Source organism: Acanthochromis polyacanthus, chromosome 5, assembly GCF_021347895.1.
Source record: "Acanthochromis polyacanthus isolate Apoly-LR-REF ecotype Palm Island chromosome 5, KAUST_Apoly_ChrSc, whole genome shotgun sequence".
NCBI classification, from domain to species: domain Eukaryota; kingdom Metazoa; phylum Chordata; class Actinopteri; family Pomacentridae; genus Acanthochromis; species Acanthochromis polyacanthus.
In genome coordinates, this window is record NC_067117.1 from 10,937,086 (window position 1) to 10,951,933 (window position 14,848).

General features: G+C 41.5%; 1 protein-coding gene across 3 annotated transcripts in view; it reads left to right on the forward strand.

Annotated features, from left to right (window-relative positions):
- Positions 1-1,846: 1,846 nt before the first annotated feature.
- The window catches only part of cacna2d2a (calcium channel, voltage-dependent, alpha 2/delta subunit 2a), a 160,726-nt gene continuing 147,724 nt past the window's right edge, over positions 1,847-14,848 (forward strand). For all 3 annotated transcript variants that reach the window (XM_022207975.2, XM_022207976.2, XM_022207977.2), the window contains exons 1-2: positions 1,847-2,321; positions 7,836-7,917. In XM_022207975.2, coding sequence (XP_022063667.1) covers positions 2,206-2,321; positions 7,836-7,917 — 198 coding nt within the window. In that variant the 5' untranslated portion in view covers positions 1,847-2,205. The remainder of the gene's footprint in view (positions 2,322-7,835; positions 7,918-14,848) is intronic.

The window sequence follows — 14,848 nt, forward strand, 5'->3', positions numbered from 1 at the left end:
GTTGTTATCATTAATGTCATGATGGGAAGCGGTACAGTGAATGAATGTGTGAGAGTAGCCATCAATTAAGGTGATTTTTCCTCCACAAAAGGAATAAATCAAAACACGGCTGTCTGCTGCTTCTCTGCCACACATTTGTTCGGAATGGTGGATGAGAGGGAGTTGCTTCTTCAATGTATCTCAAAAAAAATTTGCTTCTCTGGGGAGTATGAGGAGATTTTTTCACCTCCAGCACTTCCAAAAGAACAAGTCCAGATATTTGCTCTGACTGAATGATCTGTGACATCTATATGCATGAGCGGGGGGGGGGGGGGGTCGCTGCTATGGCTCTTCATCTCCTGCTGTCATTGTCATGTGGGCTCTTCCTCCTCCTGCTGAGGTACTTTGCCCTGCAGTGCATCCTTTCTACCTAAACAGCCCCGTCTTCTCTGTCGGTGAGGAGACAGAAATGCTGCACAGCAACCCTGCCGACTGCTGTGTGGCTTTCTGTAGCAGAGCACCTGCGTATCCCCTGCTGACTGACTGAGCCAAGGACAACACAAACCACAAGACCGGCTGTCTCTCTGTGCCCAGCAAATGAGCTGAGAGATGTAAGGCTCCCCCCCTCCCCTCAGGAGCAGCCGAGGGGGAGCAAGTGTCCTGAACCTGAGCTTCGACTGGGAGACAACTGGAACGAATAAAAACCAAAAACAAACCCTCAGTCTTTATTCCATTTGTGTGTTTTCAGAGGCCTGTATTGCCTGATTCCATTTTGGAGAATGAATGGCACATTTATATAAAGTTTATTGTGAGCTGAAAAATCTTTTTGTTTAGGCGCAAATGTGTCACACCTGGCCTCCGGTTGAAATAGCAAGATCAGACAACAGACAGCAGTGCAGGGAAAGGTAAGAAGACAGGTACAGGTGCACACACACACACACAACTACAAGCAGACACACAGCTGATAGAGGGAGATAGTCACTTCTCCAGGGGGTAACTTCATGCTGGATTAGATTTACTCTGAGCTTTCAGTGCATCTCTCCTCCTTGTTTACCATTTAAATGAACAGCATCTGACTTGAGTCCAGGAGAAAACTTGCTCCACTGAAATCCACCCCTTATTAACAAGCTTATAATTATTCCAGCTTCCACTTAAAAGAAACAAGGAGACATGCCGTGTAAAGTTAAAGCCCCTCCGTCCAAATAGCTGGTGACAGCGTGAAGCAATAGTTAGGTGTCTCCAGAATGAGGTTATTAATTCTCCTTGCATCCATTTAAATGTTCATCCACTGGACCAGATGCGCTAATAAGTAGAACAAATGTAGTTGGAGAGCAGCCCCAAGGTGATTTGCAGAATGTTTACACTCCAGTTCATACAAGATGCCCCTCTAGAGTCATGCCTCTAATTACCAAAATAAAGCCGCGATTTCTGCTCCATAATCCCGAGTTTTTTTGGGGGGAGCACATGGAGAGTGGACATGAAGGAGGAGGTGGCCTGATGCGCGCCCCCGCCTGTCGCACAGGAATATTCTGTTTGCATGGAGGAAGGTAGCACTTGTGCCAACAGCTGAATCAAGTGTCAGACAAAATAAACAGAGGACGTTGCGCATTTGGACTTAAAACAATAAAATTCCCCTCAAAGACATGAGTGGAGGCTGGCGCGTCAAAAGAGGCAAGATAGGCCCCTAAAACAAGTGCAACATCAGGAATGAGCTCCATTAGATGCAGTAGTTGAGAGGGTTACAACACCTAAATTGAATTCAAACTAAAATTCTTGCGGGACAACTGATTTCCTGCTGCTGCCAAACTTGGTTTTATTGTGAAAGCGGGGACGGGGACGCTGTGCTCACGTCGCGGCGAGCTTTACAGTGTATGGCTGTTACATTGGAGACAGTGGGAGAGAGAAGGAGCAAATGTGCGCGGCGGCCGAGAGGGAGGGAGGACAGCGAGTGCGCAAATAGGCAGCCAGGCACATCAGCAGCAGCGGCAGAGCATCTTCCTGATCCTCATCTCCCCGCGTCTTCAGCTGCCAATTCTTCCGTGCGCGTCTCCCGATTGACATTCTCCCACTGCCGGGGCTGAAGTGTCCACAAGCCTCCGCCAAAAACCATCACCTCCCACCACAGCACACTTTCTCGGGAGCTCGTTTATTCTTAGCTCGGTTGCCAGCGACTGTCCTTCCGGTCCTTCTTTTATTTATCCCAGTTTCTTGAATATTTAATGGAAAATGGCGATCTGCACGCAGTCGTACGGTGTCTTCTGCCTGCTCACAATCCAAACTGTACTTATCATATGCGTCTCCACGCCAACAGCCGGGACCCACCTCTTCCCCCAGCATTACACGTAAGTACCCTGCATGGTTTTCCTTCTGGTAGGGGGGCATTAAACCGGCGGAGGGGGCGCGGAGCGTGGAAGTAGGACAGGTGGCCCCCCGACGAGGCTGCACACGCGGCGCCGTTTACCTCGGAGCCGCTGTCCGTGATGTTCCGACGCAGCGTCCGTCTCTGATGCCGCCGTATGAATCTCCCAGCTTATGTTGTTTTTGTTGTTGTGGGCAGTGACATTAAATACCCAAAGTCTTATCCAATTCGTCATAGTCAACATGGAAACAGGCTACAGGGAGCGTGCACATAGAAATCCATCCAAGCGACAATTCAAGGGTATGGAGACATAAGAATAAAAATAGTGTTGCATGTGGGAGAACATCCCATTTAGGCATGATCTTTAAAAAGTCCTACACTCACACCGTGGAAAATATCTCACCGCAGGATAACGCTGGTGTTTTTGTTTGTTTGTTTGTTTTAACGGGATCAGTTTGTTTCAGAGACTAAATGTGGAAATGACGTTAGAAATTAAGACGCACTTGCTTTATCCAAGAAGTGACCGCAGGCGCACAAAAGTGCCAAAGCACTCCTCGAAACTGTTGGACTTTCTCAGCGTGCACCTGCTATGGGGGGAAATAGTTTGTGGTATTATTTGAAATCTAACAGCAGGCTTTCTTCTCTTACGCGAGCAATACAACAATTTCCCCCTTTAAGGACGCACGAAGGCAACAGTTTGCCACCTGTGCGTCGTCAAACTGTTCAGTACCAGACTGGTAATCATTTTCCCTCAAATTGTACTTTAAAAAAACGAAAGTAAAAATTGCTTCATGTCAGAGTTTGTCAGCTTTTCCTTCAGTATTAAACCCCAGTGGCACCAAAGTGCAACAGTTCCTCAAGTCCACGCAGCCGCGCTTCAAACGTCGCTCCTGTTTATTATAATAATCCCGCTGATCTGATGTGAACTCCATGTGTAGCCTGTAGTGATGATTAGTCAGTCAGGTTCACAGAAATGACAGGAATCTCAATGATTCCTCCGTGATGCATCCAGCAGACGATCTCTTTAAAATCTCCGGGGCATCTGTTAATTTTATGGCCAAGGTGACTTTCAAAGGAGGAATCAGTTATCCTTTATATTACTGCCCATTGACTTCAGACCACAATTAGGTGGACCATTGATTTGATTGCTTTAGCTCTGTGAAAAGCGATGCGTGTGATGTACACCTGGATTACTTTGCAAACAAAACCACACATATTTCTCATACATCATGTTATATTTGTTGTATTTGGATAGCTGTGTTAAAATCTATGCTTTTATTCCATTTAGGTGCGCTTAACTTGCACAATTTACTGAATTGTAGTCAGTTTTTTAATAATGCCCCTCAAGTCTGTTGGTGTCCTTGTTTGAGCAGATAAAAATAAGATAAATAGTCCACAGGGCAGGACATATATGCATTTCTGTATTATATCCAGTCACCCCTTGGGATTTATAAACTGGGTTTTGGGCCACCCACGTCTCTGTGCTATGTGCCAGAATTTGACAGTTAATTGAAGTGTATGGGGAGCTATGCAGCTAGGCAGTCTATCTGATGTATAGGCCTGACACACACACACACACACACACACACACACACACACACACACACACACACACACACACACACACACACACACACACACACACACACACACACACAGGTCAGAGCAAGTGGGTGTTCGGGGTTCAGCCGAGGAAGTGTGTCTGTGAGAAAGGGCAGACTGTCCTCTAGTTTATTTCCACAGCAGTGCCAAGAAAATGTACATTTTCTCCACCTTGCCACCTAAAAAAAAACCTGGCCTGATTTTTATTTACTTTACTCCCAGTGTTGTTTGTGTGTATTAGATAGTGTGTGTCTGCGAGAGGCAACAAAAATAAAAAGCGCACATCGGTGAGTTATTTCCATATTTCTAAATTATGTGGAGAAAATCTCTTCTGATAACTGGAAGCTAAATGGACGTTTTTACAGTTTTTCGTCGGAAGGCAAAATCTTTCCTAGGAGAGTGAAATAATCAGCAGCAATTTCGCCACCTTCTGCCCCTAATAGATATTCAAATGATTGGATCCATGGCGCCAGAAAGAACATAGTGACGTATGTGACTGACACACAGGTCTTCCATCCAAACTCATTTCATCACATTTAGTTCTTTTCCATAATGTTTGGCTATCATAATGCAATGCAAGGAAAGCACATCAAAAACACAAGAGACAAATGGCAAAGTTTTAACACTACATTAGACTACAAAGAGCATCAGTAGGCTTTCATGTCGTGCGCCATGGCAGCTTCCGTGTTTTTAAGAGTGATCACAGCTTTCATAGTACAGAAGGTCTCCCAGCATTCGGTGAACGTTGGGCCTCAGTCGTGCATAAGATTTGCCAAATAGCCGTCTTCTGATATCTTTGGAGTTGGTATTGAATGGAGAGTTCTGCATATTTGAGGCTGTGAAATATTCCTCTTTGACTTACAGTCAGTCCGTGAATGTCAAATTATCATACAAAGCTTTGCAAATGTGCATTGTACTTTTAAATGTTGCTAGGTCAGCCTCATACCATGTGATGCAAGTCAGTGGATTATGGATATCAGTCTGTATATAAGTATGTTACTGATTATATTTGATGTGTTTAATGTCCTGGAAACATCAGGAAGGAGGAACCACAAGGCTAATATGTGTCTCTGTTGAGCTGGTAGATGTATGAGCATTTTTATTATGAACTGAGGCAAAATCTTGTTTTGTTATCACAATATTGTAGTATAGTTTAAAGAATATCTTTGGTTGTTTTCGTTTGACTTGTGGTCCATTTTTGTCCTTAGATATGTTTTGGAATAACACCTACTACAGTGGAGTGAACACAGTGATGGTTTATGTTTGACACACACGTTTCACATCCAGTCACATTAGATTAATAAAAAATCATAAGCCAATATGGTGGCAATATGCAAAACATTTATATTTCAGTAACTGTATTTTTTTTAAATCTTGTATCTTTTGATACTTCCTTAAATGTCCCAAAATAAAAGGTCAGCATTTCAACTGATAGTTTTTCCATTGCGTCAAATATTTAATTCAGTTCAATTATAGTTCAGCTTCATTTATATAGTGCCAATTCACAACGTGCTTCATCCATAGTCGGGTGAAAACCTTACAAAATTATACAGTGCAGAACACCAAAATCCAAGGTTTCCATTGGATGCCCTTTGAACAGCACTTTGCTACAATAAGAAGAAAAACTTCTCTTTACCGGGAAGAAACCTTCAGATGACAGTCTGTCTCAAAAGGAACATGTACATCACGCCTACATTCAGATTTTGTTAGTTGTTAGCTTATCATATATTAGCACATGAGATCTGTGACTCCAGATATCATCATATGAGAAATTTGCCACTCTTGTATGTGACAGAGATGACACAATGAGATGATAAACAGTAAACACTGCCCACTGTAATGGTAGCTTTGTGGACTGAACAAGAACTTTCTTTCCCTGCTTAGTTATCAAATTCACTTTTTTCCATTTTTTTTGGTGTGTAAGTTCAACATTCTTGAAACCACCAACAGGAAGGATGTGTGACGATATTAGCATCATCATCAGTACATCAGTATCTGCTGATAAAGGCTGTAAATTAAATATTAACATTTACAGTTTAGCTTGAAAATGTTGCATAAAAATCAATAGAATACATTTTACATATAAATTGAGGTTATTTTTCCCATTGAATATGTACGTTTGGAAAACTTTATGTCTGCATCTGCCAGGGGGGCATCAAGATAAGAGTGGACATATTTTAATTCGACTAAAGGAGAGACTTGGTGTTAGCTACAATTAAGTATGTGAGTATGTCAGTATTGGTAAATGGTTAAAATAAACTGGAAAGTATTGACATATTCAGTCTAAGAAAAAATCCAATATTGTGCATCCCAAACTATAGCAATGCTCAGAAAAGTATTATCATTATCAAACAAAAATGTTTTGGATGATTAAGCAGGTGATTGACATTGTGTGTGTGATATTACAATATGGAAATTCTAACTACTAAAATAGGGCGATCTTTTTTCATTTAAGTATATACACTCCCTGTCAAAAGTTTTGAGACGGGTTCTCATTCAAATGAATGAGAACCCGTCTCAAAACTTTTGACAGGGGGTGTATATACACACACATGTATATAAAATAATATATATGTTATAGATACTGGCTTTTTGTCCCCATAAGGAAGGCAAGTCCCCAGAATGTCAGTATGTAAACGGATATATGTCCAACAACATGAAGAGTACTCGCGCACACGTGTTTATGTATAATGTATATGTGCTTGTGTGTATAGCATGTCGACTAAAGAAGTTGCATAAGAGCTCTGCCTGGGTCTAGGATAAAGGTACGTCCCTCACTGTTAGTGTCACTGCATCCTGCTCGGCTCTGTTCTCACTGTAAACTTGTTTTCATCTCATATTGAGGTGACCTTTTCGTAGTGGGCGGCCCCTCCACAGCGGCCCCCCTCTGTACCCCTTTTGTAGACAGGCTTGCTTTCTCTTCATCTTGTCCCCATAAACACACACAGACACACACTCGCCGGTGTGTTTGCGCTGCTGTTACTCTCCTGATGAAGCCCGCTCCGGCTTGGTGATTATGGTGAGCGCTGTCACTGCTTGGCAGATTTGTGCAATTTAATAAATCTGTCTTCCCTCTTGTCTTCTGAGCAAATCTGACATTTAAAGATGACATTTGTCTCCGTCATCATATTAAAAGAAAAACGACTGTGTTGTGCTGTTGATGCTAGTGATTAGCTATCTGCAGGCTGCCAAAAGGAAAAGGTTGGCACGGAATCAGTGGTTGTCTCGCAAACACACGACAGAATTTATTCATCTGATTGTTTTTTTTTTTTTCCAGTGAGAGTTTCTGCTCAGCTATTCACATGGATTGTTCACTATGTATCCAGATTGGCAGTTTGGCCCCCACTGCTGCTTTAAAATGATCTAGTAAAAATCTTGATCCATTAAGTCATTTGTTGCTCGCTGCAAGATATACAGTGATGAGCTCCAGCCGTTTGATCTCTTAATTCCAAACTTGGCTCCGTCTAACGGAGATCAGCTCCTGCTTAGGGTGCACTTCTGTCAGACCTGAGCAGTTTTATTGCAGAGCCGCTGATCCCAGTCGAGCCAAGACGGGCACGTTCGCTGCCAGTCCTGCCAGGGCTGACCAGATATATGCAAGATGTGATGGGGAGAGAAGGCGCTGATGACTAACCCAGACATTAGCAGAGATAGGACAGGGATACTTCCAGATAGTGATCCGGTACGGGGGGGAGAGTGTGGCAGTTTGCCAGCAGAAAGAGAGCTACACAAAGATGGGGATAGACTTGCTGCCCCTTTTTTTTTTTTTTTTTTTTTTTTTTTTTTTTAACAGATGCGCTCCCTCAGTGACAGAGAAATGAATGCTTGCGTGATGACACGTTCAGGTGATAGTGCCGAGAAATGCAGATTGAAAAGGTCTAAATTTATTTTTCAGAATGATTCACTGGGCCGGACGCATTGAGAAGGAGCTGGAAAAGGTTCTGCAGCACGTCACTGGAACTCAGCAGATGAGATCGGTAAGTTGACGTCACACTTGCATGTGATGCCCTGCATTTCCCTGCATTATTAATCAGTAAGATTTCACTGGGCTACATTGTACAACATAAGTGTGCCTATGAGGCAGTGGGTTTGTCTGAGCGCTGCAGGAAATGTCGATATTTTTCAGACTTTTACGTTTTACTTTTAAAATATATTCTATAAGATAATTTCACTCAGAGATAATTGTGCTTTTTTCCAGTGTGAATCAGCTTTTTTCTTCATGAATTTCCTGGAGCCAGATCTCCCTCCTGATACCTCCAGAAACCGAATCCTCAGAATTGATTATTCTTAATCTTGAGTCTTATGAAACAAGGGTTTTAAAGTGAAGCTGCTCCGGGGAAGAAAATGGAATGATTTCAACCAAATTACTCTCTTTTTCCACTTGTTTTAAGACGCATTGGGTTTAAAAGTTATGAGACTGAATGTCTTGTTGAAACAGAGACGCTTAGCAGAGCACGGTGCTGGTTGTTTGTGTGCGCATCCCCGCTACGAGTCTTTGTGTAACACGTGTTTGCAGAGCAGATGGTTGAGCATAGTGTGATTGACACTGTTTCACAATACTTCGGCCATGTGCGCATGTTTGCCCTGCTTCCAGGGTTTGTAATGCAACCTGAGATAAATGCTTCATTATTGCTGTATGGGTGAGTGTGATTCATCCAGCCGGTACGGTGCCTGCGGCTTTAATGCTAGCGGTAACAGTGGTTAGTGTGGTGGCGACATTGATGGATCCCAGAGAGGAGGAAGTGAGCTGACAGGGATCGTGCTGGTGTAAAGGGTAATGACCATTAGTGGATATCAGGCAGACACTCAGACTGCATGATAGAGAGAGGTCGATTTTTAGCACTCATCCGGTGTAAACAAAGCATAACAGAGAGTGTTTACCCGTCCAAATATTTACCTTTTGCAAGTTTGTGCAAATATTTTTTTCTATACTCCCACTGAGGAACGTGGATATCTACACGGCAGTAGACTTCAAAAATAATGCTACACATTGTTTCAAGGTGAAAGCGTATTGCTGCTGTTTGATAACAACAAAAAGTATCTTCCAGAATGTTGTCATTCCGCAAGCTATGAAAAACAATATTGATTTAAGCTTGGTGTTGATGCACTTTGGAGATAACCTAGTGGGTTTTTGAAGAGGCTTTATCAGCCTCAGAGGTAGGGGAATTTTCTCAGCCCATAAGGAAGCACGTCATCCTTCAACTTATCCGAAAGGTTAATACAATCATGAAACTCAGACTCATTGTTTTCACCACGAGACAATTGTCTTCTGTGGGTTGCATCCTCCGTTCAACTGTTACAGCTCAATTCACACGCACACCTTGGTAACGTGAAAGTCTAGGACAACTGATTATTTTATTTTTTCCTGCATTTTCATTTACGTTCCGATCGTTTTCTTGATAATTCACTGCACCGCTTGTTATATAAAATGTGAAACAGTCAAAAACGTGTCTTTTCTGTCATGTCAGCATAAAGAAAACGAGCAAATTTTACCTTGGTCTCGGTAAGCAGCTGGTGATCGAGCTTCTGTTGACTGATCAAACTGGGCGATTAGTTGTCTGATCTAATCTGTCTGGTGATTAATTAGTTGAGCAGTTGTTGTTTTTGGTATTTAGAGGAATGCGTTGTACTTTGAGTTCGGATATTTCACGGCGTCTGTTCACTGCTTATTCTAAAACCGGGACATGTGTAGCTGAATGATCCTGAGCTTAATGAGTCCTAAAGCTGAGATGTGGTGTTGACATGATGTTAAGTGCTTCATGGGATTTAACTTGTGTGGATTTAATCTAATTTACACAACAAGTGACTGACGTTTTTTGTTTTTGTTTTTTCTCTGTGGGCCAAACCCAATGAAGCTGGTGTCTCTTTTCCAGTGTCCACCCTGGTGATGTCTTGTGTCGGGCGCCCATATGGCTGTATGTGCATGTGCTGGTCTGACTGTGTGCACAGACCGGGTGTGAAAGAACATTTATCATTGCCCCAAACAGGAGTCGTCACAGGGTGTGCTAAATGGCCCAGCATGCCTAGAAAAGCCATTTTCTAAATGGATGCCTCTCTCTATACGTGTGTCTGATAGAAATCTTCCCAGGGCTATGCCGGCTGGTAACAAGATTGCCTCCCTCTGCGCCCCCTTCCTCTTCATGCGCAGTTTATTCTCACTGACAAAAAATGTAGAGTGTGTGCAAATTATTTTTGCGTTTGTCTTACATGGAAAGAGACAAGGAAACTAAGTTGAATATAATGTCCCCCTCAGTTTGCGGTTTTATTTTAACTGACAAGGAAGGTGGCAGGTGAAGGAGTAGGGAGGTCCGAGTCAGGGCAGCACAGAAAAGCATCAGATACATTTGGAATTGGTTGACTTGAAGACAGAAAAACTGAGATGTTCGATATTTCAATGTGTTTTTTAAATATAACAATCAAATTTTTCAAATGCCTGAAATCAAATTCTAATATAATCTGCCCAGGTTCGATCAAGATGTTATTTTTCCCCCTGGGGGAGTGAAAATATGATGGTGAGTGATGCATCGGAGGAGTTGAAAGTTTGGAATGGAAGAGTGTGGAGCTCAGATAGACAAGGAGAGTGGGCGGCTTCTAGAGCGGAGGAGGAGGGTTCTTTAGAGGGAGAGCGAATGAAGAATGGCTTGACAATTGAGATGGATGTTCGGGCGGTTTTGTGTGTATATTTAGAGTCAAACTACTTAAGATGGATGAAGTGATAGAGGGGACGGACGAGAGCTGGTAAATTTAAATGTGAGCAGACGGTTGCTGTTTATAGTCCTTATCCTCCTCATTATCCTATGTGCTGCTGTGTTTGATGTGTTACAGTATGTGGTGATGAGAGGCGGCGGTGGACACTGCCATTGTTTTCATATCCTCGGGCTTTTTCAGAACAGTTTTAATAGGCACACATGAGCAGCGCCTCCACCCACATACTGTCATTACAGATGGTTCATCAGAGATTCAGACAGAGCTGCAACGATTCGATTGATCAGATAATCATCATTATTTTGAAGATATTAAAAGCAGTTTTACAAACGTTCTTTTGAATAGGTTTCAATATAGAACAACTACTGTTTCCAGTTTTCAAAATGAAAAGATTTGATGGTTTGTCGTATATCTTTGGATTGTTTTCGATTATTTGAATCAATATTGAGATCACGATTATCTGTTGTAATTCCTTAATTTTAGGGCTCAAATATTGACTTGCACTTTCCCATTTAAATAAACAACATTATTCATAATCGTTTACTTATTAATAGACTTTGCATTTGGCTGGTGTTCCCTAAACGCTTCGCATCCAGGCTAGCTAGATGCTAGCTAGATGGCTGTGCACAGGAAGGTTCTAGTCTCCACTCAGTTACTGCAATGCAAACAGCGCAGACTGAAAGTGGGAGTGAATTAAGGTGTTCAAACCAAGATGATTTTTATCTGCACGTTCTGTTTTCTATCATCAGAATTCGATCATTTTCACTTAATTTTTGAAAGCCAAAATCATGATTGTGATGAATATTTGATTAATTGTGAAGCCCTGTGACGTGGACAGAACATTTATCAATTCATCAAGATATTAATTTCCAGATTAATAATGGAAATAATCTGTTTTTCTGTACATATTTACACATGAGATGATCCATATGTTCACTTCAATTGCTGTAATTGTAAATAATCATGTGGTGAGATGTTTTTGTGGTAGAAGCCCTCAAGTCTTTTAATTCTGTAGGAGCAAATCTTTATACTCATGCTGTTCTTAAAGCATGTAAAGTAAAAAATACTATTTGTTCTGTAGCCCCTTTCGCAATTTTAGATTACACTGAAGCATTTTACTGCTGTAGCTGGTTGAGGTCGAGCTAGCTAACAACTGAAATGCTGAGTTTAGGTACGGATTGAGCCCCATCTAGGTCACATAATTAAGGATAGCAAAACAAATGCTACGGCAAAAAATTGTATTCATTATTTTTAGTGCTTTTCCCTAATGTTTGCATTTTTGGTAGTGGTGGGATATGATAAAAGAAAATTAATTGAATTAATTACAGGCTTTGTAGTGAATTAATTTTTGCCAAGATTTGACACAATAAGCTCAATTTTTCAGATCAAATAATTTTGGCTGATGACTGAATCGATAATAGACGTATACGCGTACTTAAGCAGCAAAAATGTTTGTTTCATTTATATTTATCTGCATTTTTCATCTGTCTGCTACATTCACAGATTACTGCAGACTCAAAGTGCAATTGTAGCGATTATATTTAACATTTTAAGACTTTCTTTGAACTCAGACGCTTTCTTTTTTTTTTTTTGGCCTTTTTACGGCTTTATTAGATAGGTGCAGTGAGGGCTGCGAGCAGGAATCGAACCTGATCAATTGTGGGCTGGCTAAAGCTTTTGTCGGTACCAGAACTGACATAGCTAATGTATGGTGCGTTGCCCCAGAGCTCATTTGCATAAAGTAGTTTCATTTATGCAAATGCGACACGGGACGCAGAGGTCTGACGCGTCGCGAAACTTTCGTTAAACATTTAAACTAGCCGCCATTGAAATAAAAAAAAAAAACAGATTCAGCAGCTTATTTCTCGCCTCAAATGCTTTCAGAAATACTTTTTGCTGAACAATTTTCGTAATGAAAGAGAAAATTGGCGACCGAGCTGAGTACGTCCTGTACATCTTCTTCGCAGCTGGTAAACAGACTTTAGATTCATTACCGCCACCTACTGGGCTGGAGTGTGCATCAGTGTTATCGGTGTGGCAGAAATTAGGGAACTGAGAAAGGTGCGATTAAATGCGTTATTTTTTAACACGTTATTTTTCCTGTAATTAATGAATTGAAATAAAAGCGTTAAAGTCCCAGCCCTAATTTCTGGCATTTTTTGCAAATTCTGGATAAATAAAAATACCTATTTTGTGAACCATCTGAGACATTAAAGTGTAAAAGCAACATAAGACTTAAATAAATGCTGCTCTTTTGTAAGGGTTCACAAGCATTAAATGGTGGAAACTTGTGGTTTAGTTTTTTACATCCATTGTATTTTCCCAGTTTAGAACTGAAATACATTTCAATAAGAAGAGTCTAATCAGCCTGCATAATTTCAGTCGGTGCGTATGTCTGCTCCCGAACACCTTAGTTAACCCTCACACTCCACTTCTCTGCACCCTGAGGATCTGTCTGCTCCTCCTCCTGCCATTTGCTGCTCTTGATTACTGGAAACCTGAGAACGGCATCAAGATCAATATGCCCACATGTGGATGCAGGGCGGAAAGACAGAGTGCCAATTAATGGACGTGGGAATCGCTCAGTTTTCATATGAGCTTTTTTTTTTTTAAATCTCTCCGACAAGATATATATGTTTTGCTGTCTTTCCTTCACTTTTGCCCTTCTCCCTGCCTGTGCCTTTGTGCTGTGTGGTCAACACTACATCAGTCACCCTGCTGACCACATGCTGGCTGCAGGTTTATCTTGGTTCAGCACAGACCTTCTTGCCTCCGGTGCTGCCAGTGCGCATGTGCGAGCTCATAACTGCATGCGTGTCATCTTTTCTAACATTGCCGAAGCCTCTGGTTCAATTTTGATCGGCACAGGTGTGTTTTCCTTGCTTGAGGGTCACGTTATGTGCAGGTTGAACACAATTTCAAATGTCTCTGCTGCTTTTCCAAACCTTCGCTGTGCTTCCCAAAATAAAAAAAAAAGGTTGCTCACAGCCAAGACATCCGATCCCAACAAATAGATATCTCTATAAAGTGGACTGCTGGATTTACTCTGGATTGCTGACGACGGAAACTTCCAATAATCTATCTCAACTGCCCAATGCTATGCTAGACGTCACCCCTGCTCTCACCCACATCCCCCCCTCATCTTTTTTTCTACAGCTGATGTCAGCTTCTGCCCCACCCCAGCCGCTCTGTGTGCTTATCCATCACGAGACAGTTACTTGAGGGCTGATCACTTCTGTTTGTTTCTTGATTTAAGAACTCTTTTCAGCTATGGGCAGTTTACAGAAAAGCTGAAAGCCCCTCCTCCTGACATGAGGAGTTACCTTTAAAGGAGAAAGAGAGGGAGCACTCAGTTCTCCTCCTTTCAGTTCTCCTTTAGCCCTCCCCCTCCATCTTCTGGCCTTACACAACAGCTACTTGTTATCTGGTTGTGTGAAACATCACAGGCTATTTCTGCAAGATGGGTTACTCTCAGGCTTTGCTTTTATCTACTGATGGCTTGTCTTAAGTATACTGCATCCCACACGTATCAGTGCACACTATGCTGCACTCTTTATGAGGACTTGGTGTGGCTTAAAATGGATTATTAATTAGTTATTTTAGCACTTCTACAGTGGCAGTACCTGGTATAGTCTTGTCAGCTGATATAAAAGCTAAAATTTCTCCACAGCCGACCAACTTTGAGGAGAGTTGTTAATTTTTGCATCACTCATAAATATATTTGTCTCCATTTTTTTCTGCCAAGATCCACTAGTGTCACCAATTTAGCAGTTTATTGATCCTAAAGGCCAATAACACTTGCTGAACCCCTTGAAGCAAAATTTAAACTGAACATACTTAATTTGTGGTAGCATAAGATTGGATAACACATAAACTGACTGACCCAGGAAATATAAAATTCTGATTAAATATGAGTATTCTTTGCAATTGAGAATAATAGGAATAGGAACTGTTGGTATTGATAAAAATATTTAAAAATGTTTGTATAGAAGTCAAATATGTACAAAAGAAATCAAAGTTCTGAAATGTTAAGTATGGTCTAAGCAGCCATCCAAGAAATGCGCTTAAATGAAAACCACCTCATGTTTTATCTAAATAAAACACCTTGCATTTCAGTGCTAAATGTGATGAGACATTCATGTAACATCAGAATGAAATGTGACCCCAAAAAAGTCCAGTTTTAGCAAATGCTAATTCATGGTT